The sequence below is a fragment of the Pseudonaja textilis genome, chromosome 17 (assembly GCF_049901715.1).
Source record: "Pseudonaja textilis isolate UNSWEBS1 chromosome 17, rPseTex1.2, whole genome shotgun sequence".
NCBI lineage: Eukaryota > Metazoa > Chordata > Lepidosauria > Squamata > Elapidae > Pseudonaja > Pseudonaja textilis.
In genome coordinates, this window is record NC_142006.1 from 4,764,112 (window position 1) to 4,789,399 (window position 25,288).

General features: G+C 44.0%; 1 protein-coding gene across 3 annotated transcripts in view; it reads left to right on the forward strand.

Annotated features, from left to right (window-relative positions):
- ASTN2 (astrotactin 2) overlaps positions 1-25,288 on the forward strand; it is a 279,279-nt gene that overhangs the window by 71,444 nt on the left and 182,547 nt on the right. For all 3 annotated transcript variants that reach the window (XM_087914557.1, XM_087914558.1, XM_087914556.1), the window contains exons 2-3: positions 3,646-3,833; positions 24,321-24,699. In XM_087914557.1, coding sequence (XP_087770683.1) covers positions 3,646-3,833; positions 24,321-24,699 — 567 coding nt within the window. The remainder of the gene's footprint in view (positions 1-3,645; positions 3,834-24,320; positions 24,700-25,288) is intronic.

The window sequence follows — 25,288 nt, forward strand, 5'->3', positions numbered from 1 at the left end:
CAAGAATTGAGCTCTGCTCAAATTTTTAAATCATTCCTTAAACGAATTCCTGATCCTCCTAGAAAATTTGCCATTCTCCGTTATCTCTTGACAGGTCTTATCCAATTTAGAATTTACAATTTGCCATCGTTGTTAATATTTAATGTTTGTTTATGACCATCACAGATGCTGCATTGAAAAGAGGAATAATGCTGCACGCCCCCGTAAGACATCTAATTTGAATTTTCTCTCTGTCTCTCTGTCTCTGTCTCTCTCTCTCTCTCTCTCTCTCACACACACACACACCTCCTACTTGCATTAAATAGAGGTGTGTGTGTGTATGTGTGTTTCAAAGAGTACCTTATAAAGTGGTTTAAAATATTAGAAGATCTGTGAGATTTCAGACACGAAGGGAAGGTGAAAGAAAAAGTAAACTTTGACTCTTTTCTGATTGCCAAAACAATCCTAGGTTGCATAAATAGAGAGATGGAATCAGGTGTGGCTTTACTCCTGAGTCAACCCTGCTTTCTCAATAGTCCTTGTCGTCTGCTAGCTCTGTGTGTGCTGGGAACTGCTGGGAACTGTTTCCAGAAGCTCCCCCACTTCACTGCTGTCCAAATCCGAAGGCAGCTGTTGACTGCCAGCCTGCCCTGGCCCCATCTCTGCCTCTGATGCAGAGCCCTCGTCCGAGCCTTCCTCAGCCTCCAGACCCAGCCCAGTTTCCTCCCCAAACCTCCTCACTACTGTCCAATTCTGCTGCCAGCTCTGTGAAGCTTCCCTAGGGCCTCAACAGCATGAAAACCTTGGAAGAACAAACGTCTGGTCCCAGCAACCAACTCGGATTGGATCCTGAAGACAAGAAGTCTTGTTAATAAGGATCTGTTTTCTCCATTCTCCTAGAAGATTCATAGATGGCCACTAGAGACTGGTCCCACATGCCTTCTTTTGCTTCTAGGGATATAAACAATAACCAGAGCCACCAAGTAACCACCTTGAGGTTTCTAATTATAACGCTTCTCTCTTGGAGATGTCGATAAAATAATTAGACATTGTGCCAAGGAAGGCAGTACGCTGGGCTATTTTAACCTTGGTTTGTTTTTTTTTCCCTCGAGTGAAAACAACATCTTGGTTTTCAATCCAATGCGGAGTGTGAGGGAGACAGTTCTAGTCTTTAGTTTAGTCTTTAGTTCTGAGTTTAGTTTACACTGTTGTCATTGTGTACAACGAAATCAAACACCATCTTCAGTGCACATCATGACCGTGAAAATGAACACAAACACACATCCTTCACCCTCCACACATTGAACCGGAAACCCCCGACACCGCAGCAACACAGCAGAATTCAAAAGAGCTACTGCCCTGGGATAGAAGCTGTTTTTCAGCCTATTTGTCCTTGTTTTTATTATTGTCCTGTACCATCTGCCATATGGTAGTAGTTCAAAAAAAAAAAAAAAAGGGTGCCCAGGATGAGATGGATCTTTGAGAATGTTTTAAACTTTCTCAAGGAAGCTGGAGTTCTTCCAAAGAGGGGAGAGGGCAACCAGTGATCCTCTGGGTAATGACGTTAACCCCTCCTATCTGCCCCTGTGCAATTGGCAAACCACACACAGAGGCTGTAAGTTAAGATACTTTTTCTGGTGCAGCGGTGGAAGGTCACCAGCAGTTTTTCACTCAGTTGTTGTTTCCTGAGAAGCTTCAGGTAGTATAACCTCTGCTGGGCCCTTTTGACCAGGGGTGCAATGTGGGCACCCCAGGTCAGGTCCTCTTTTAGGATAACACCCAGAAACTTAAAACTGGCCACTTGCTCCACTCGGTCCCCATTGATAAGCAAGGGTTGGATGTCTGATCTGTTCCTTCTATAGTCCGCTATAAGCTCCTTGGTCTTTTTGGTGTTGAGGACCAAATTATTGTCTCCACACCACGAAAGCAACCGGTCCACCTCATCTCGGTAGGCCAACTCACACACACACACACACACACACACACACACACACACCCCGAGATAAGTCCCACCACAGATGAGTCTTGAAGGAGGAGGGGAGAAAGGAGCTAAAATCTTGGCTAGGATGGCTTAAGAAAAGTCATTTTAGAAAATGTGCAAAAGAGGGGATCAGAGTAGGGTAAGAATATTTCTGTACATGAAAAGGGGTTGGAAAACTGCTTTGGGGGCAAAGGGACTTGTGGCGTCTAGAAGCACGCATGCAGCAGAATGCTTTTAGTTGAATCCCTTAAAGTTGCCTTCTTCTTTGTATGGTTTTTCCCAAAGACCTTTGCTATCAACCACAGTTCTTGTTGTTTGATTTTCTTCTTGTTGTTTTTTTCCTTGAAAAACGTTTCACTTCTCACCCAAGAGGCTTCTTCAGTTCTATCTGAACAGCGGGGAAATATAAGGATTTATATTCAGTTAGAACTGAAGAAGCTTCTTGGATGAGAAGTGAAACCTTTTCAAGGAGGGGAAAAAACCCAAGAAAGGCCAGTTGCCTTTTGCAAAAGGGCCCTTTAAGATAATCTGAGTCATGTTTTTTTTTTTTTAAAAAAAAATTAATATTCCCTCTGGAAAGAAAAAAAACTGCTTTGCCCATATCACCTAGATATTCCTCTTTCGGTCTGGTTAATTTCCAGTTGTCTATAAGTCACACAGGATGATATTGTTCATATAATTAATGTAATATTGGAACAATTCATTAAGATTCACCAACTTATTAGAAATCAATGCTGACAGGGAAGCACACGAGGAAGATGGCTTTGCTTTGTTTCAAACTTGCGTTTCTCCCATTTGCTCAATCGAGCCATAAAAGGAATACATGGACCTCTGATGGATTTTTCATTCGGTGGCGTTTAAAGAAGCAATTGTCCCTTTTGTTTCGTTTTCAAAGGGTCCTCTAGTTAATGAGAAGCAAAGCTTCTGTTCTTGTAGGAAGCAAAGGGTGTATGTGCTAAAGTTCCCCACGGTTAGGCCATTTAATTGGGAATGGTTTTTCACTACTCCCCAAACTGGCCAATGCAGTTGATCCCAGTAGGTGGCTGATGAGATTCACAACTAGCAAAGAAAATAATTTCCCATTTCACTTTAAGCGTTTTTTTGTCTTTCTGAGTCTTCGCTGCTCTCTTGGAGATGTGGCGACGTTAATAAGGCCAATTATTGAATTGATTATAATGGGTTAGTATTTTTCTAGCAGATAAACCCCAAAGGGCTTTTTTTTTTTCAAAAGACAACCGCATTTTCTTTGATTTTCCTTGAAGACGTTTCGCTTCTCATCCAAAGAAGCCTCAGAACTGTTCTTCAGAACTTGAAGAAGCTTCTTGGATGAGAAGTGAAATGTCTTCAAGGAAAAACAAAGAAAGTCCAGCTTTTTTTTAAAAAAAAAAAGCACTTTGGGGACTTCTGCGCTGATGTGCTAGAAAAATGCTAACCAATTATTTTTTCGGGAAAAAAAATACCTTTGGGTTAACCATGACCTGGTCAAAATAGACCAGGTTCTTTCTTCTTCAAATGTAAGAGAACTTGAAGGTGGGAGACATGTGGATGAGTTAAGAAAGGAAATGACAAACACAACCATGTAATTTTAAAAATACAATTGCAGACCAGAATGAATGACAAATGGCTGCGAGATGAGCACTTTTAGCAATACATATAAATACTAAGTTCTATTTTAATTCTTGCAGAGATGTCGGGGACGGTGTCAGATCTTTCTTTGGTACACTGGAAACAGCAGTGGTTGGAGAATGGCACTCTCTACTTCCATGTGTCCATGAGCAGCACTGAACAACTTTCCCGGGCCACACCACCGAGCCTCCAAGAACCTTCGGAGATTGTGGACGAACAGATGCACATTCTACATGTGTCTGTCATGGTAAGTGGCTTCTTCTACAATCACCTAGGGAGATTGTCAATCAGTTACAACAGGCACTATAAACACCGCACACTAGATCAGCCCAAAGCACACATGCTGCTAGAGAGAAGTTCCCAAGGATGGGTTCCAGCACAAGTCCAAAAGCTCAGAAGGCAAAAACCTCTGGTCCTTGTGACTGACCCAGATTGCATCCTGCAACATTATCCTGGGACATGTAGTTTCACCTTCATTTGTGAGATTCTCAATTATCCAGATCACGGTTGTCCCAAAAGGCAACCGGGCTTCCTTTTTTCCTGGAAGACATTTTGCTTCTCACCTAAGAAGCTTCTTCAGTTCTTCAGACCTGGTTTTTCCTTGAAGAGGTTTCGCTTCTCATCCAATAAGCTTCTTCAGTTCTTCAAAAGCTTCTTGGATGAGAATCGAAACATTTTCAAGGGGGAAAAAAAAACACAGCCAAGCAAATCCAGTTGCCTTTTGGAAAGAACCTCTGGATGATTCTTCTACGCTTTTTCCCACCCAGGATGGTAAACAGGTAACCAAGAACAGCCTGACATTTGTATTTGCAAACTCTTCGGACTTTCCTGGTTAGTTGTCTGGTCTATTTGGGGCATAACTACAATAGGATTGGAGATCTTGTTGTTTAAAAATGGTTGGGATTGATGAAGGTTTTTTCTGCGAAGTTTTGTAGTGCACAACCTGCTTTGATCCTAGAATTCTCAAGTTGTGCATTGCAGTGATCGATTCTTTGGTACGGGCAGGAGCCCAGATGGTTTACATTTGTGATGTGCTGAACTATTTCTTCTGCATCGTTTTGGATGCAGTTTTTAATTTTGATTCCAAAGCCAAAGAACAGACACTGGTGGAATTTTGATGTCTGGGCTAAGGGATTCCTCTATTTCAGTAAGTTTTGAAAGGCTGAGGTTTGTGAGCGAGTGTCCTGTGTTACACTGTAGAATTGTCTCCCTAGTTATTTTGAATAGAAAGAATGGAATGGAATGGAATGGAATAGAATAGAATAGAATAGAATAGAATAGAATAGAATAGAATAGAATAGAATAGAATAGAATAGAATAGAATAGAATAGACAACAGTACAGAATATCCATCTATCTATCAATAGAATAAAATGGAATGGAATGGGATAGACAAAAATACAGAATATCTATTTGTCTGTCTGTCTGTCTGTCTGTCTGTCTTATCTATCTATCCATCCATCTATCCATCAGAATAGAATAGAATAGAATAGAATAGAATAGAATAGAATAGAATAGAATAGAATAGAATAGAATAGAATGAACTGGAAGGAACCTTGGAGGTCTTCTAGTCCAGCCCCCTGCCGAAGCAGGAGAACCTATATTATTTCAGATAAGTAGCTGTATAGACTCTTCTTAAAAACATATATTTTGTTTTCATTGTTAAAACAATATTATACTTTTCTGAATTTCCATTTGATCCCAATGGGTGGACCTCTTGAGGTAGGAAAGAATTGAGAAGAGCTAGGAGCCAAAGGCCTGCTTTGCAAGGGGGAACAAAGCCATAGAAAGACTTAATTTTGCATGATTAAAAGAAGAATATGCTTCAACAAGGGCATCAATTTGCTTCTCTTTGAAGGTGTTGGTTAAGTTCTTTCTTGAAGTACTTTTCCAGGGGGATTTGAGAATGTTCCTTTTGATTTGTATCGAGTTCATCTGCCAAAAAACTCGACTTCAGATTAATTTTAAGCTTTACATAGTGTATAATCAAATGCCTCATGTCAAAACCAGCTCGGGGTGGCCCACCGGAGCTTGGAGATGTGTAGTCTGGGGGATGGAGAGAGAGAAAATGGCAGACGTGAAAGTGGGTGAGCGTTTGTTGTCTAATGTCTTGTGGACATCACAGGAGGTGAATTGTAGACTTCACGGCTACCAACCAATCAAGGCTGTGAGAGAAAGTCTTATTGAATTCTTGATACTATCCAAGTCTGATTGCTCCAATAAACACAAGTGCCAGTTCATCAGCCATTTCTGCTGTTTGCTTTGAAAGGTAGCAAACAGGAAGCCCAGACAGGAAACAAGACCAGATAAAGTAATTCTACTTTGACATGAACAGAATTTTGCAAGGCTGAAAGGCAAACCATCTTCTGGAAAGCTAAATCATCTTCTGAGCCTATTTCTCCACCGTTCATGTATATTTATCCTCCTTTTAGGGAGATGCACCGTTTTTCCACCTGTAAGGAAAACATGGCTAACTAGTAATGGTTGAAATGGAAGGAAATGTTGCTAAAACTTGCAAACACAGAGAGAGAGATGAATTCAAACTTTTTGGGGAAAGAATGTAGATAGTTATAGGGTGTTGTCTTTGGTGCTGAACCGTTTTTGACTATTCGTCTAAATTAATCAGAAGAGTTTGTATGACTCTCCCTCCCTCTCCCTCTCTCTCCTTCCCTCCTTCCCTCCCTCTCCCTCTCTCCCTCCCTCTCTCCCTCCCTCCCTCTCTCCCTCTCTCTCCCTCCCCTTCCCTCTCCCCTCTTCCCCCTCTCTCTCCCTCCCCCCTCCCTCCCTCCTCCTCTCTCTCCCTCCCCTTCCCTCTCCCCTCTTCCCCTCTCTCTCCCTCCCTCCCTCTCTCCCTCCCCCTCTTCCGCCCTCTCTCTCATGCATGTTTGAAGAGAAATGCAATAGAATTCAAGTAACAGTCCTAGAAATAGCTCATCCTGTCACCAACCTGTCTGACGGGCAACATCAGCGCAAAATCCTTCAATTCTACTTTTGTCTCAGAAACGACGGGAGCAAATCTCACAGGCAAATAAACCAAACCCTCAGCAAGCCTTTATAATGGCGGGAAGTGTAATTAAGCAGGTGGGGGGAGGGAGATAGGAAGCGGCAAGGCGACTGAACGACACATTCTGTTTAATCCAACACTTTGCATGAAAAGACTAATTAGTGGCTTTAAATGTTTTGACACAAGAAGCCCAAATAATCATCATAAAACATATCAGACATATGCCCAGGACCTTGAAATGACAGCTGACAAACTGGGGAAGTGACAGGTTGCTTTCTCATGCTAGGGAAATCGTTGAGTTAATGGAAGAATTACAGCTCCTGAAATCCACTCCGCTTCCAGAGAAGGGAAGCGATCCAATTTATCAAAGGCAAAACAAACATTAATTGCAGCTGGCTGGTAAATTCTCCAGCCGCCTTGACCTTCATTGAATTTTAATCCCAAACAGATAAGATTTACTTCGGCACACCAGAGGAAACAACACAATTAAAAACTCAAATGACAGCCAAGATTATGTGCCACTGAAGGGTGCGTGTGTGTGTGTGTGTGTTGGGGAGTGCAGGATAGGGCCGAGCGGGCACAGTGACCAAAAATAAAAATTGATTCCTTTGTGTTTTACATTGCAGCAATAATGAGCAAGAGTGTGCGTGGCATGAAATGGGAGAGAAGTTTTATTTATTTTTTTTCCCCCAAAGCGGCAAAGAAACTGTCGCTGTCACGAGATGCTGCCGAATTGCGTTTTTAGGACTTGGAAGTGTCTGTGGATTGTTCCAAAGGCGCTTTTCCAAAAGGCAACTCGACTTCGTCGTTTCTTGTAGACGCTTCGGTGCTCATCCGAGAAACTTCTTCAGAACTGAGGGAGCGTCTTGGAGGAAGAAGCGAAATGTCTTCAAGGATAAACAAAACCCAGTTGCCTTTTGGAAAACCACCTTCGGGTGAGGACTTTGGAAGAACTGAAAATCAGAAAGCCTTGGATCTGTCAGGTTTTCCATGAAGCCAAATCCAGGCAGGACTTTGAGTAGGGCAAGGCACCCCTTCCCCTAAGGAGCTTGTTGACACGTTGTCCGTGTCTTCCCTTGCTATCCTTAGTTGATACTTCAACGTAGCATCGTCCGTCAGCCTGCCTTCCCTGGTTGCTTCTCCCACTTTCTCTTCTTTACCGCTCTAAGATGCCTCCATATATCAATCTGGCTTATCCCACTGTGACATCTCTTCAATCTGCCCAGCGTCTTCCCTCCCGGGTACTCATCTTGGCTTTCTTCCTGTCCCACGACAATTTTCACGTGGACAAAGCAGTCTTACTTCAATCCATACATGAACCCAAGTGCCAGAATTCAACGTTCTTTCATTTAAAAATAAACCTCTCCCTCCCTTCCTCCCTCTTCTCTCTTTCTCCTTTTTCTCTCTCTCCTCTCTCTCTTCTCTCTTTTTTTCTCCTTTCTCTCTTCTCTCTCTTTCTCTCTCTCTTTCATTGATTCTCTCTCTCTCCCTCCCACCCACCCTCCCTCCCTCTTCTCCCTTTCTTCTTTCTCTCTCTCTCCTCTCTCTCTTCTCTCTTTCTCTCTCTCCTTTCTCTCCTTTCTCTCTTCTCTCTCTTTCTCTCTTTCTCTCTCTTTCTCTCTCTCTTTCATTGATTCTCTCTCTCTCCCTCCCACCCACCCTCCCTCCCTCTTCTCCCTTTCTTCTTTCTCTCTCTCTCCTCTCTCTCTTCTCTCTTTCTCTCTCTCCTTTCTCTCCTTTCTCTTCTTCTCTCTCTTTCTCTCTTTCTCTCTCTCTTTCATTGATTCTCTCTCTCTCCCTCCCACCCACCCTCCCTCCCTCTTCTCCCTTTCTTCTTCTCTCTCTCTCTCCTCTCTCTCTTCTCTCTTTCTCTCTCTCCTTTCTCTCCTTTCTCTCTTCTCTCTCTTTCTCTCTTTCTCTCTCTCTTTCATTGATTCTCTCTCTCTCCCTCCCACCCACCCTCCCTCCCTCTTCTCCCTTCTCTTTCTTTTTTTCTCTCTCTCTCTCTCTCTCCTCTCCCTCTTCTCTCTCTCTTCTCTTTCTCTCTCTTCTTTCTCTCCTTTCTCTCTTCTCTCTCTTTCTCTCTTTCTCTCTCTCTTTCATTGATTCTCTCTCTCTCTCTCTCTCTATTTTTTTTGAAAAAAGGATGGAGGATACACACCACTGTTAAGCCTCACAGTGTCGTTGCTGGCCAGCCACCATTTTGAGGAGAGAACACTTTTGAAATGAATGTGTAATTGTTTTCTTCTTGTGTATTACCAGAGGTAATTTAAGCCTTCTAAATAATTTTGCTCCAAAGAGAATTGTGCCGCCTAATGAAAATCCCATTTCCAAAAACCAAATACGGTGTAGGGTTCTAATTGACTTAATCCAAAACAAGATGCAGTGCTCCAAAATCAGCAAGGGGAATGAAATGCACACACACACACACACACACACACACACACACACACACAAACACACACAGAGGGGGAGGGAGGGAGGGAGAGGGAAAGGGAGAAGGAGGGAGAGAGAGAGAGAATTATTTTTCCGATCTTCTGCTCTTATTTGATTTAGTATAAACGTATTTTCTTTCAAAAGAGAAATAGATTTGTGAAGAAATTCTCACGGGTAGAGCTATGCTTTTGCTTAGGGAGAAGGTGACTAGCTAGGGATTAAAAATTAATGAAAATGAAAGAATAGGGAATTATTTCCTCCTTTGCATGACACCACAATAGGGCAGAAATTTATATATTAAAAAAAAAATCCTGTGATCTTCTAGAGTCGCTGTTCTTTTACAATGGCTTCAACTCTGCTTAAGGAGAGAATCTGAATACATCCACACAGTTCCACTAAGAATGATTGTGTATGTGTGTGCGTGAGAGAGAGAGAGAGAGAAGAGAGAGAATGAAAGAGAGAATGAGAGAAAAAGAGGAGACAGAATAAGAGAGTGAGAGAGTGTGATGAGAGAACAAGAGACAGAGAGAGAGAGGAGAGAGAGATTGAAAGAGAATGAGAAAGAGGGAGAGGAGAGAACAAGAGACATAGAGAGAAAAGAGAGAGGAGAGAGAGTGAAAAAGAGAACAAGAGAAAGAGGAGACAGAACGAGAGAGATAGAGAGAGAGAGAGTGATGGGAGAACAAGAGACAGAGAGAGAGAGAAGAGAGAGATTGAAAGAGAATGAAAAAGAGAGAGAGGAGAGAACAAGAGACATAGAGAGAAAAGAGAGGAGAGAGAGTGAAAAAGAGAACAAGAGAAAGAGGAGACAGAACGAGAGAGAAAGAGAGAGAGAGTGATGGGAGAACAAGAGACAGAGAGAGAGAGAAGAGAGAGATTGAAAGAGAATGAGAAAGAGAGAGAGGAGAGAATAAGAGACATAGAGAGAAAAGAGAGAGGAGAGAGAGTGAAAAAGAGAACAAGAGAAAGAGGAGACAGAACGAGAGAGAAAGAGAGAGAGAGAAAGCGATGAGAGAACAAAAGACAGAGAGGAGAGAGAGAGAAAGGAGAGAGAATCAAAGAAAGAGACAGAGAGGAGAGAATAAGAAACAGAGAAAGGAGACAGAGAATGAGAGGAGACAGAGAAAGAGTGAGAGAGAGACACAGAGATAAAGAAAGAGAGGGGACACACACACACACCAGGTCCTTGGTTAAGTATTGCAATCCTCTTTTTTTCCCTACATTTCCTTTCCGCTGCTTAGACTAGAACCACCCTAAGGTAAGGTTGAACATCTTTTTATTTCCTTTTCAAAAGCAAAATAAATACGGTGTTAAAAGTGTCCTTGCGTAAGGAAAGTTTGGCTTTTTATTTTTCTTTAAAAACGTTCGTTCTTGACAGGGACACCAACTGTGCTAATATACCTTCCTGCTAGTCTCTCAGTCAGAGGCATTACAATGTTATTCCTCTGAATAGATTAAAACAGTTTTGTCTGGCATCATCTTCTTCCTGCAAATGAACACACACACACACACACACACACACACACACACACACACACACACACCAGGTCCTTGGTTAAGTGTTGCACTGCTCTTTTATTCCCCTACATTTCCTTTCTGCTGCTTAGACTAGAGCCACCCTAAGGTAAGGTTGAACATCCCAGAATGGTACATGTCCATCTTAAATCCTGGATGAAACAGAAACGGGCCAAAGTCTTGAAAAATAGACGGGGAAACAGCTTGAATACCTAATCTTTAAGAGACTGGGAAGCCACTGGTCTGAAATGGTATAGGGTCTCCTGCTTGAGCAGGGGGTTGGACTAGAAGACCTTCAAAGTCCCTTCCAGCTCTATTCTGACTGGCATTGCAAGTCTGTGCTTGCTCTCCCTACTGATGTTAATTCCAGTGGTCCACAAGCGGTTCGGACCGGTTTGGGCAAACCGGTTGTTAAATTTGCATCTGGTTTGCAGAACTGGGATCTGAACCAACCAGCTGGGCCCACCCACCACTCCCCTCCCAGAAGTCTTCACATGGCCCATTTTTGATGCACGCAGAGGTTCTGGGAAGGGGAAAACAGGAAGTCACAAAATGGGGCTTCTGGAAGTCACAACATGGGGCTGTTTCCAGCTTCTGGGGGGCCTCCAGAGCTGGGGGGAGGCAATTTTTGCCCTCCCAGAGGCCCGAGGAAGGGTTCTTTTACTAAGGATTATTGGTTGCAGTAAAGTTAAGCCAGCTCTGAGATCTCCCGTGCTTGCTAGATACAAAAATAAGGTATAGGTTTGCACACAGCCCATCCCTCCCCTTGTGTGACCAGTCCTTTTACAGCCAACTGGAGCTCACTGAGATGTTTTGAGAACTCTTGATTATTTGGGGGTAACCCACATCTTTCTCGGGTTGCCTGGCTGTGGGATGCTGGTACAATCAGGATCTGCCACTCTGGTCCCTATCACCTGTCATTTCCCCCAACCTATTTCCTATCACATACTTCTTCTTCTTCTTCTTGTGCCATATCTGTCACTGGATGTCGGACTACTCCTATGACTACTACCTATTTTGAGGGCAGGATCCCTGTGAGACACCAGATTGAACCAGGCAGAGCTGACCCAGCTCAACGTTAATAACATCCATGGTGCATTCAAGAAATGTGCAGTCTTCAGACATTGTTTGGAAAGTCCTTGTCCTAGATAAGTAGTCCCCAAAGACCCATTTGGTATGATTAAGCAATGAGCGTGGCCCGTCATGTCCTCAAGATCCATCATGATTCACGTCTGCAAGTGAGCTTGTCAGCGCTCTTCCCGGTCATCAAAATTAATTATTTGAACTTGGCGACCTCGTTCCCATGACAGGAGGAGACTCCAAAGTCGGCACCAGGCTGTTCGGGAATGACAAGCGCCTGGCCCAGCCCAGAGGAGAAGTGACAGTTGCAATAGGCAGAGAGAGCAAAGGAAGAGCCACAACTGAGGCTTTGTGGTTGTTGTTGCTTCCTGCCTGGTGTTGTGGTTCACCAGCAGCAGGTGCGGATGGCTGAGGTCTTGGAGAGCAAGGACTCAGATGAGGGGCCTGCGTGGGATGCAGGGATGGGGCCAGGACCATCAGGGAGTGGACTGCTGCCTTCGGAGATGGTGGAGGCTGGCAGCAATGAGGAAGAGGCCCCCGAGGAGCCTGTGCCCAGTGCGCATATGCACAGGGCTGCTTGAAGGAAAGAGCAGCTGCAGCAGCACGGGCGACTCGGGAGTAAGGCTGCAAGGTAATGGCCCCTCCCTTAAGAGATAAAAGCCAGCTGAGAAACTGCAGTTCTTTGCAGAAGGCAAAGAAGTTTGATACTCGAGCCTGGTGGACGTTAGAATATCTGAGTTGGCGTTTGGAGACTCTTTGATTTGCTGTTTAGGGGAATTTATCTCTTGTTCTTGGAAGCCTTGCGAAAACTTGGCAAGGCTCTTTCTTGTCGGGGCTAATTAGTTGGACGCAGCCTTTTATCTGTCAAGAAACAGGATTCGTCAATGAACCAGTAAAAGGTTGTGCTGTTCCCTTTGTCTTGTGTTTGCTCTCTTGGGACCAGGTTTGGGTCAAAACACCTAGAAAGTTGGGGGAGACAGGACATCTTCAACCATCAGACCTTGGTGGTGGAGCTGAGAAGATGTCCATCCCTATCAATGGCGTACCTCTTAGGATGGGGAATCACAATTCCTTTACCCCCCCTAGAATGGTGGTTAATTGTGCAAGGGGAAAAAAAATACCACAGCAGTAGTTTGAGGAATTATGTTACCAAATGTCCATCATCTTCTGGTATGAAAAAAAAAAAACTCAAGAACATCTCACTTCCAGCCTTCCGCACCAGTCATGTCATAACTGCTGAGTCCTTCAGGACCAACCAGGGAAAGGAACTAAAGCCAAGCTAATGAGAGAACAAACTTGAGGTCACGTCGAATCCAAGGACGGTGTTAGGAGAAAGCAAAGTTATCGTGCATTTTGACATCAGGGTCACTGATGTAGGAGAAGAGGAGGAAGAGCTTTAACAAGTTTCTACCCCTTGCTTCTCAAGGGACTCGGTGGCTCAGCGGCTAAGACGTTGAGCTTGTCGATCAGAAAAGTCTGCAGTTCGGCGGTTCGAATCCCTAGCGCCGTGTCACGGAGTGAGTTCCTGTTAACTTGTCCCAGCTTTTGCCAACCTAGCCATTTGAAAGTATGTAAAAAAAAAATGCAAGTAGAAAAATAGGGACCCCTTTGGTGGGAAGGTAATAGCATTCTGTGAGCCTTCGGCATTTAGTCCTGCCAGCCGCATGACCACGGAGACGTCTTCGGACAGCGCTGGCTCTTCGGCTTTGTAACAGAGATGAGCACCGCCCCCTAGAAGCCGGAAACGACTAGCACATATGTGTGAGGAGAAACTTTATGATTACCCTTACCACTTCCTTCTTGTCCTGCCCTCGATGCTTCTATCCTTTTTAGCTTTCAAAAAGCACATTAGAAACATTATTATTCTTTAACCCGTCAACACGAAATAAAGAGTGTCACTGGTTCAAACTACAGGGTTTTAAAAACGTCTTCAGCTTTAATTTAAAAAAAAAAATCTTCAGGTTTCTTTAAAAAAAAAAAAGAAACATTATTATTCCCTTCCATTAAATAGATCCCATTTCAAATGTCTCCCGAAACAGCTTGTTGTTAGACTGAAAGTCTTCCTTTGGAAAGGATGGGGTTTTGGAGAAAAAAGCCAGAGAGATGATATCCTTTTTGGAAATGGCAGGGCTTTGAAAGAGGCGGTGCGTTTCACAGAAACGAGACTCGCCTTCTCCTCGCACGCATCCCTCCAGGCCTTTCGATCGCTGTATGGAAAGGGAAGGCACACACCTGCATGTCTGTGCACCAGTCTGAAAAAGAAGAAAACCCAAATTCTGAAAAAAGAAGCCCAAGGCAATGTATTAAACTTTCTCCTCTGCACCTCGGCGAGTTGAAGGAGGAAAAGAAGGCAAACTTTAAAGACGCCGAATAGCTTTTTGCAGACGAGTTAAGGTACAAGGGGATGCTGCGGCTCAGTGGCTAAGACACTGAGCTTGTCGATCAGAAAGCTCGGCAGTTCGGCGGTTCGAATCCCTAGCGCTGCATCACAGAGCGAGCTCCAGTTCCTTGTCCCAGCTTCTGCCAACCTAGCAGTTCGAAAGCATGTAAAAAAAAATCTGCAAGTAGAAAAATAGGGACCCCTTTGGTAGGACGGTAATAGCATTCCGTGTGCCTTTGGTGTTTAGTCGTGCTGGTCACATGACCACACGGAGACATCCTCGGACAGCGCTGGCTCTTCGGCTTTGTAACAGAGATGAGCACCGCCCCATAGAGCCAGAAATGACTAGCACGTATGTGTTTCAGGAAACGAAACCTTGGAATCTTGTTGATAATCCTAGCAAATTTTTTTCCAATTTTCCCTCTTCCTGACGTGATGCTGGCAGAAATGTAGCTTCTGATGGGGTGGACAGAGCTGCTTCTACAGCTGCTAGTCTTCCTTTTCTTAGCTTCTCCTCTTTTCTCCCCTGGGAAGTTCTGCCCACCCTACCACACACACACACACACACACACACACACAAACACATGCAGCTTGCTGCTAACTTCATCCTACAAGGAGGTGTTAATGACTTTTTAACACTGTATAAAGGCAGATTGGCATGCCGGATTGAAATGCCACGTTTTTTTCTGGGTTTTAGAGACGAGAGTCTCTATTATAGCACAGAGGGGGAGCCAACACCATCTCTGTCTTATTCTCTGCATGATTTGGAAGCTTCAAGCGTTCACTCAGGTGCAAGAAATGCTTCTTGCTTGCTGTGGCTCCCTACGGATCTTCACGTCTTCTGCTAGGTGAAGAGGTCTTGTTTAAACCTACCACGGGGTTGTTTTTCATCAGCCTGCGAGTCGATTTTCTGTTCTTCCCCAATTGCTACTCTTCTGGTCCTGGCTTCGAAACAGGTCTTAAGAACAACCTTAATCAAATCTTTGTCCCAACGGGAGACATCCCTCCAGCCACTCCCCTCCAGGTGCAGGGCAACAGGTCCTTGACTCTCTGAGAAAGAATGTTCTTGTGTCTAGCCTTCTACCCCACTATGAAATCCCCCCCTCCCAAATTCCCAGGCACTGAATGCGGCAGCCTCGAAGCTTCCAAGACCCCCAAAAAAGGCTTCCAAGTCTGACAACCACTAACTGAGGACTACTGCAGAGAACTTGCTACCTCGTTGAGTAAGGTTTAGATTCTGGGAAGGTAGTAGCAAAAGCTGGCTGTTGTAGCACATGCAGATGCATTAAGCGAGGAATATTATTGGGGTTTTTTTTCAAGTAGAGGGATTAAATTCCCCCCCCTTTTTTTTTTTTGCCAAAGTGCCCCTTAATAAATTGCAAGCATCTTCATCTTTTTTTTTTTTTTTTTTTTGCCCCTTCCATTTCTTCCTCTCCCTCCTTGGCCTCCTCATCTCATTTTCCTATAGCTGCCAGTTTTTCCAGGCGCCAGACAAAGCCAAAAAGACAGGAGACAGCTTGTCTTACCAGCTGTCTCTCGCAGAGATTTTTCTCCAGCTTGGTGCATGCAGATCCTTTCCCGCTTCATCATGGTTTGGTCCAGCAAGCTGTCCTGTCTGACCACCCTGTCCCTTATTTTTTTCAAGCATGTCTCATCTTTTGCATTGCACCCCAGGCATTTTTGAGCATGTCAAAAGTTCCAATATCTAAGCGTTCCAATATCTGAGTGGCTAAAACATATAAAGAACAGTTGCTGGAATTGGGTATGTCTAGCTTGATGAAGGGGTGACATGATAGCAGTGTTCCGATATCTCAGGGGCTGTTCCAAAGAAGAGGGAGTCAAGCTATTCTCCAAAGCACCTGAAGGTAGGGCAAGAAGCAAAGAATGGAAACTACTCATGGAGAGAAGCAACTTGCCTCCAGAAGCTGTGGTACTCCATCACTGGAGGCAGTCTTAGAAGACCTCTGACGTCCTTCCAACTTCGTTAATTTATCAAGAAGAGAACCAACCTGGAACTAGTAAGAACAATAAACCAGTGAAAAGAAACACATATTGTGGCATAATCTTGCTCTAGACATTCTCTGGTTTGTGAAGTGTATTTTTCTTCTATCAATGTGTAGATTAATGGTGCATCTAAATAATTATTCTTTCGCTCTCTTCTTCAAACCACTGCTGCGCCTGGGCAGTCCTCTGCCAGTCTCCTGAAAACTCCAGTCATGTGGCAAAACTGAAACCATGGCATATGCCACGGCGGTTGCTTTTCACATGGGGCATCTGTTGAAATATTTGCACAGTAAAACTGCCTAAACATATTTATACAAGGGTTGGGAAGGTTACTAGAGTAAATTGTTCAATAATAAAGCTTTGGAAATGAGATGGAAGGAAGGAAGGAAGGAAGGAAGGAAGGAAGGAAGGAAGGAAGGAAGGAAGGAAGGAAGGAAGGAAGGAAGGAAGGAAGGAAGGAAGGAAAATGAGGGAGAAAGGAAGGAGGGAAGAAGAGAGGGAGGGAAGAGAAGGCCCTTTCTTAGTCATAGCCTCCTCCTCTCTTTAATGTTTGGTTCCATGAATAGATCTGAAATGTCCATTCATTCTAATTTCCATTTTGAAATTATCTCCAGCACAGTGAAAGAAAGGGGAGGTGTGGGGAAGGAAGATGGAATGGAAAGGAAATGAAGACAGAAAGGAAGGGAAGATGGAAATAAGGGAAGGGAAGACAGAAAGGAAGGGAAGGAAGGAAGGAAGGAAGGAAGGAAGGAAGGAAGGAAGGAAGGAAGGAAGGAAGGAAGGAAGGAAGGAAGGAAAAGGAAGATGAAAGGGAAGGCAAATTGGAAAGGAAGGGAAGACAGAAAGGAAGGAAAGATGGAAAGAATGGAAGGAAAGTTGGAAAGGAAGGAAAGACAGAAAGGAAGGGAAGGGATGGGAATGTCCTCCCCCTCTTTCTTAGTCATACAGGCCCCTCCTTTCTATATTGCTTGATTCCAGGAGTCGATCTGAAATGACCCTCGGCGCATTTTGAAATGATCTCCAGCACGTTCCCACGCCCACCTGCCATTTTCCTCTTCCCATTCCTGCCTTCCGTACAGTGACCGGGAGCTCTCTTCAATTGTTGAAAGATAAAGCCAAAGAAAAAACAACCGTCGTTGTCTTTCCTTTCATCTTTTTTCAATTAGAAGGAAAGCCCAGTTCGGAGCTTGGCAGGTACATTTGTAATGTTTGCCCTGGAGGATACGGTCAGTGGGAAAAAAACACACACAAAACACACAAAAAAAACAGAAGACAGAATTGATGAGGTTAAAATCCACTCTGTTCTCCAGAGAGGATGGCGGCGGGGAGGGGGAAGAAACATCCGCAGAGCGCTTGTAAGAGGAGAATAAATGAATCAAAGGGATGATTTGGTAGGAGGCAATTTCCTGGGGCCCTGGTTCAGACATATGAAGGTAGCCCTTGGCTTATGACCGCACTCAAGCGCAAAATGTATGTTGCTGAGGAAGACAGTTGTTAAGTGGATTTCGTCCCGTTGTAAGACCTTCCTTGTCACAGTGGTGAAGTGGATCGCCGCACTTGTTAAGCTAGCAACCTGCTTCTTAAGTGAATCACTGCAGTTGTTAAGGTAGGCACACGGTTGTCGTACCCACGCCAGAGCCCGGATCTGCGGAGAAAGATGATCCGGAACTGGAGCTGACAGAGATCAAGGGGCCGGTTTCGTTGGCTTCGGAGGAAAATGGGGAGGAGCAGGCCCAGTCAGGCCAGGGTCTTTCAGGATTGGGACGGCTTGTAGGCAGGGAGGAAGAGGGCAGGATGACCAAGAGATGGTAAACAGTGAACCTGAGAGACAGCTCAGGCGATGAGCAAGGATCACCCCCTCCTGATCCGTGAGCACGGAGAGTGGAGAGAAGGCAGGAACAGTGCAGGCTGACCCTACTACATAGCTGAGGACTGAGACTTAAGGAGATGCTACGGGGAGGGGCATTTGTCGGGAATGAACTGTCAGGGTTCCGGCAGTTACGCCAATTAAATCATGAGCCTTGAGCCACACTCCCAAAACTAAAGAGGATTTATTTGAAGGTAACATTCTATGGTCCGGCACTAATCTGGGCATGGCCAACTCTGAGATCCGTAATTCACTGTCACCCTTGATCCTGTTTTTCCCCTTACCCCTCTGGGTGTATCATCCAATGAAACATGTCCACAGCCAAGAGTCATCAGTCATGCTCTCCAGTTAGATTTTTTTTTAACTATTACCATCTAGCAGACGGTACAGGATAATAGAAACAAGGACAAATAGGCTGAAAAACAGCTTCTATCCCAAGGCAGTAGCTCTTTTGAATTCTGCACTGCACACTGGTGCAGTGTTACACATTTTCGGTTCAGTGTGTGGAGTGTGAAGGATGTGTGTGTTTATTTTCGTGGTCATGATGTGCACTGAAGACGGTGTTTGATTTAGTTGTACGAGGTGCAATGACAATAAACTAAACTAAACTAAACATAAATATGAAGCAGTTGTTAAGCATCTGAATTTTGATCACGGGGATGCTACAACGGTTGTAAGAGTGAAAACGGGCCCTAAGTCACTTTTTTTCAGTGTCATCGTAAGTTTGAACGGCCACTAAGTGAACTGGTGTTAAGCTGAGAAGTATCTGCATAAGGTCCTTCCTTGGGGTTTCTAGCCCAGACACATATATCCTTTTGGCATTTCTTCCCATAAGTAGAAAATGTCACCCAGAGCAGAAAACATTCTAGATTTGGCATTTACATATATACAAAATAAGGCAAGGGAGACTGGGGGAAAAAAAAGAGAGAGAGAGAAAGAAATACACCCTCCCAGCACCATAATCCAAATTTTATCAGCCTTTTAACATCTGGTAGCAGGCGTTCTTGCCTTCCTTTGCTTTTCTTTGGAAAGAATTAATTTCTTTTAATATATGCATACTGTGCAACCAAGCTGCATTAATTTGCACTAATGATCAAGCTATCCATTGAGATTAGCTAGTTGTTTTTTCTTTTTCTTTCCTGGTAAATTAGCAAGGAAGTAAATAAACGCTATCATCATAATTATCATTTTGTTTTGCTGTTGTTGTTATTATTCTTAATCTTGCCATCTCTCCAGCACGCACAAATAATAATAATAATAATAATCAAGACACAAGGAATGAAGGTTTTTGCGAACAAAAAAAAATGTGTACTTCTGGAACTGACATATTTGTAGGGTTTATTTATGAATAGGCAAAGAAAAGAGGGTTAAAGGGATTGAGTTATGGATTGAGTTAATTGCATAGATGATGATTCTCCGCAAATTTGGATCAAATCACAAAGTGGTAGGGTTTGGAGGATTTGCGTGTTAGAGAACCGATGGATCTAATTTTAACAAAAATATTTGTTTTAAGTCATTGTTACGGGTTGCAAAACTGACGAAGTTCATTGGTCCTGGGTTGATCAACCAATTCTTGGTTTCTCACTAGGAAGGGAAAATATTTCTGAGTTCTGAGTAGCAACCGCATGTTAATTTTTAGCATTGCATCAGGGTTCACAGAGTAATTTGTTCAATAATAAAGTTTTGGGGAGGAGGAAGGAAGGAAGGAAGGAAGGAAGGAAGGAAGGAAGGAAGGAAGGAAGGAAGGAAGGAAGGAAGGAAGGAAGGAAGGAAGGAAGGAAGGAAGGAAGGAAAGAGGAAGAAGATGGAAATGAGAAGGATGGAAGAAAGGAGGGATGGAGGAAGGAAGGGAAGGGAAGGAGGTGGAAATCAGAGGAAGTGAGAGAGGGAAGGAAGGAAAGAGGGAAAGAAGGAAGGAGATGGGAATGTGAGGGAGAAAGGAAGGAAGGAGATGAAAATGAGAGAGAGAAAGGAAGGAAGATGGAAGGTATGAAAAGAAAGGAAGGAAAGTGAAAGGAAGGAAGGAAGGAAGGAGATGGAAATAAGATGGAAGCAGAGGAGGAAGGAAGGAAAGAACCCAGGATATAGAAATGTGAGGGAGGAAGGAAGGAGATGGAAATGAGAGGGAGGGAGAGAAAGAAGGAAGGAAGGAAATGGAAATAAGAGGGAGGGAGGGAGAAGAAGGAAGGAAAGAAGGAAGGAAGGAGAATAAGGGAGGGAGGGAGACGTCTTTCACACATCCTTGAACTTTAGATTTGAGCTTGGTGCGCAAGAACCTTGTCTACCAAACATCAAGGATTTGGGGATCCTTTGCAGAGCATACAAAGACTGCTGCTGCTACAATTTCGTGCAACCTTTTGGAAATTTAGGTTAAGCAGTATTCATTGCCGTGAACTGCCTTCTTGCTCCTTCAGGAGAAGAGGTCTCTGAGATATGCAATTGCTGTGACTTTCCTTGTGTCTTGGGTTAATCAGATTCCCTGCAGTTGAGGGAGGATCAAGGTTCAAGGTGGGGGTTAATATTTTTTTTAAAAAAGTTTATTTTCATCTTCTGCATAGCCCGGGGTTTTAATGAAGCTTCATGATTATTCCTTGAGATAGGTGAAGGCACCTTTTGTGGAAATTATGCTGGTTTGGAGACGACCCGCTTTCCTCCAGCGCAGTTTCACTGCATAATCTAGATTGGAAAAACAACAACAAAGAATTGAAGACGTTTCTCAGATGAGAAGGAAAATGTCTTCAAGGGAAAACAAAGAAAGTCCAGTTACCTTTGGAAAAAAAAAAAAGACACCTTATCACTTAAATCCACCTATTCCGTTCTTAATTTGACCCAATGGACTCCAACCAGTCTGACTTTTTCTTAAGCTAAACAAATGGACGAAAATTCTGTTTTTTATTCTCTTAGCAAAGTGGATTAGAATTCATAGAAAAGCATCTGGGGAACTTTCTTAATGCTAATGTCCGTGAATGATTGCCTGCTTTACTTAGAATATAGCTTTGTATACTTTTCCTTTTATATAAACAGAATGGGCAACGGAGAGAGGGAAGGAAAGAGAGAGAGAGAAGCAGTGAGACAGAGGGAAAGAGAGGCAAAGAGAAAGAAAGAGAGAGAGAGAAGGAAAGAGAGGGGGACAGACAGAGAGAGGGAAAGATAGAGAGAGGGAAGGAAAGAGAGAGGAGGACAGAACGGGGGATAGAGAGGTGGAAAGAAAGAGAAAGAGAGGGAAAGAGAAAGAGAGAGAGGTAAGGAGAGAGAGGAGGACAGAGAGAGAGAGAGGGAAACAGAGAGGACAGAATAGAGAGAGGGGAAGAAAGAGAGAGGAAAGGAGAAAACAAGAACGAGAAAGAGAAAGAAAGAGAAATAAAGGAATAGAGGCATCTCATATACTTGCAGATGAATAGGTATTTTTTACCCAAAGGTTTCCATTAAGGATGAATATATTTTCTTCCCGTCAGCAACTTGTTCATAAGCCACAATGATGCTTTGGAGACACCTCAATTCCAGAGCCTTGAATAGGTCTCTGGACGGCTAATTTTCCTCCCCAAAATAGGAAGCGATTTCCTCTTATTTTTTTCTCCTTCATATTCCCCTGCTTCTTTGTAACTTTCATGACCAGGAACCTGTTTTGCAAACCCTGCAAACATCTCTCAAAATAAGCACTTTGTAAAACACGGGCTTGCATATTTTAGTCAGACAGGTTATCATCCTGTTAGGATTTCGGGCCCATCTTCTTCGAAATGAAATTCGGGTTTTATGATGAAGCTATATGGAAATTGACCTTTCTCTCTCTCTCTCTCTCCCTCCCTCCCTTTCCTTTCTGATTATTTTTTATTCACAGCAAGTGAAAGAACTTTCAAAGCTTCCCACGGCAGCTGTAATTCTGCCCTCTTGCGCATATTTTGTATCTTAGGAGAGCTTTATCTAGTATTAAATTGATGCCCTTTGTGTAAACAGTTGGCATAGTACCTAATACAGACATAAAAAATATGTTTCTTCTTCTTCTTCTTCTTCTTCTTCTTCTTCTTCTTCTTCTTCTTCTTCTTCTTCTTCTTCTTCTTCTTCTTCTTCTTCTTCTTCTTCTTCTTCTTCTTCTTCTTCTTCTTCTCCTCCTCCTCCTCCTCCTCCCTCCTCCTCTTCTTCCTCCTCCTCCTCCTCCCTCCTTTTCCTCCTCCCCCTTCTCCTCCTTCTCGTTCTTCTCTTTCATTTTGCAAAATAAGCTGATTTCTTAGGTACCGGGCTGGACCATGGACCTCCGGTTAAAATAGCTTTGCGATGGTGGTGAATATCAGGTGGAGCTTGTGGGGAGGTTGAGGGTGGAAGGTTTTAGTTCTACGAGGTTGTTGGTTGGTTTTGGAACATTTCATTACCAGGCTGGGTTCCATCTTCAGCGGAGTTTTAGGGGATGTCAGTGTCCTGCTTATAAGGGCTTTATAGGGTCAGTAGGTCTTGTGATGGAGGGCAGGATTATGACAGGTGAGGGTCGTGAGATGGGTCAGGTGTGGCTCACCTCAGGCGAGGGACTTGTGATGGGTCATGAGGGGTCACATCAGGTGAGGGTTTGGGGTCAGGTATGGCTCACATCAAGTGAGGGTCTTGCAGTGGGGAGGTCATGAGAAGGTGATGTGCTGGTTGAGAGAGTTGCATGGGTTGACTTAGGGGCAGTGCCATTGCTGGTTGGTTGTGTGGTTGATTTGAATTCTCAGGGATTTGTAAAATAGCTTTCTCTCCCAGGATTTAGAAAGAGGTTTCTTTTTAAAAGTGGGTGTATATAATTCTTGGCTGTAGATTCTTAAACAGAAGTACAAAATTTCACCTTATCTAGAGTATATCTATCTGCTGAGTCCGTAAATATCAGTAGGCGATCAATTGCTTTGAATTATTCAATGCATTAATGATTAATCAGTGGGTTGGACTAGAAGACCTCCAAGGTCTCTTCCAACTCTGAGATTCTATAATTCTGTTATTTTGCTTTTATCATATTCTCCTCTGAATCTGTATAATGCTGGCCATAAATATTTGGAGATTGAAAGCATTAGTTTTACAGTACAGTAACAAAATACTAAGCATGTTTACCTTAAACCCTATCGGATGGTCCGAGTTTTTAACGTTCTTGCTATTATTAAAAAACAAAGAGCAAAACCAAGGACATCTGAGAAAAATCCAAATAATATGCCCCTTGGGGTTATTGTTTATTATTGCACTGTTATTCTTATTTGGCTATTCTTGTCATGATTCTGTCTGCTGCTGTACCGAAATTAATGAAGAGTGTTTTGGAGAATACAAATGTGGACAAAAAGCAAAGAATTTCAAAACAAAAAAACTGAGAAACCCAATGCAGTTTTTGAAGCGTTGATTTTTAAACACACACACACACACACACACACTGGAACTGCACTTACTGTGGTTTGCAAAGAAGGGTTTAATTTGGATCCAGTAAGCATGTTCTTAACTACCTTTAAACAGGATAATCCAAATTTTCTCGATACGTGCTTGGGTTGAGCTCCTTGTCAAATCTCTACACTTCGTCTTCTGATGAAGGAGAAGATTTGCACTGGTGCACTGGGTTGGCAATTCAATCGGAATAGAGCTGGAAGGGGACCCTGGAGGTCTTCTAGTCGAGCCCCCTGCTCAAGCAGGAGACCCTATACCATTTCAAACCAAATGGTTGTCCAATCTCTTCTTAAAAACCTCCAGTGATGAAGCACCCACAACTTCTGGAGGCAAAGCTGTTCCACTGGTTAATTGTCCTCACTGTTAGCAAGTTTCTCTCCTTGATTAGTTTCCATCCATTGCTTCTTGCCTTACCTTCTGGTTCTTTGGAAAATAAGTTGACCCTCTCTTCTTTGGGGCAGCCCCTCAAATACTGGAATATAGAATAACATAGCACAGCATAGCATAGAATAGAATAACAGAATTGGAAGGGACCTTGGAGGTCTTCTAGTCCAACCCCCTGCCTAGGCAGGAAACCCTACACCACTTCAGACAAATGGTTATCCAACGTCTTCTTAAAAACTTCCAGTGTTGGAGCATTTACGACTTCTGGGGGCAAGTTGTTCCACTGATTAATTGTTCTAACTGTCGGGGAATTTCTCTTTAGTTCTAAGTTGCTTCTCTCCTTGATTAGTTTCCCTCCGTTGCTTCTTGTCCTGCCCTCAGGTGATTTGGAGAATAGCTTGACTCCCTCTTCTTTGGGGCAGCCCCCTGAGATATCGGAATGCTGCTATTATGTCACCCCTAGTCCTTCTTTTCATCAAACTAGACATACCTAATTCCAACAACCGTTCGTTATATGTTTTAGCCTTTGGAATAGAAAGACCTGTTTCTGATGTAGAAGCAGTGATGCATTGCATTACAGGAAGAGAGATGTTTTCCAACTACTCCTGTTTTGGGGTTGAGAACTAATCGAGGGAACGCTATTGAAGTCCTCTTTCCCTTTGTTTTTTCTTTAGGGTGGACTGATTGCTCTCCTTCTGCTGCTGCTGGTGTTCACCATAGCCTTGTACGCCCAACGGCGTTGGTACAAACAACGCCGTGTCCCCCACAAGAGTGCCAGTTCCGAGGCCACCCATGAGATCCACTACATCCCCTCTGTGCTTATCGGCTCCCAGGGCAGGGAGAGCTTCCGCAGTGCACGCCTTCAAGGTCACACCTCGGTCATCGGCATGCCCATCCGCGAGACCCCCATCTTGGATGACTACGACTACGAGGAGGAAGAGAACCCTCTGCATCCGGAGCTCGGCTACCGAGACGGCGAGTTCGGGAGTCAAACCGGGGTGGCCCTGGACAGCACAGGCAGGAGCGGAGAGAAACTCGTCTACGAAAAGAAAGGTAAGTTGACTTGGGTTTCCCATGCTTGGGAGCAGGACCAGTATGGATGGGCAGCTTTCCCGTTATAAACGGATGCCATGGTCAAGAGGGAAAGATAGGCAGCTGGTGGTCTAGCAGTTAGGATTCCTGGTTCTCAACCGCCACGGCCCCGGGTTCGATTCCCAGTCAGGGAGTCAGTATCTGAGGTGCTACATGAATTATCTGCAGTCCAATTGGGTGGACCTGTTGTGGTTATCCGGCAGCAGGTGCGGACGGTTGAGGAGAGCGAGGACTCAGATGAGGGGCCAGGACCATTAGGGAGTGAACTACCGCCTTCAGAGATTGTGGGGGCTGGCAGCAGCGATGAGGAAGTTCCCGAGGAGCCTGTGCCAAGTGTGCGTGCGCACAGGATTGCGCATAGGAGAGAGCAGTTACAGTGGCACGGGCAGTAAGGCTGCAAGGTAATGGCCCCTCCCTCAAGAGGATAAAAGCCAGGTTTGAAGAAGCATTCTTTGCATTCGGTGGGTGTGGCTTGGCGGATGCACTTTGCATGCGTGCACACACTTTTCATGAGCGTGTGCACCGAACGTGCACTTTGCACAGGCACAGA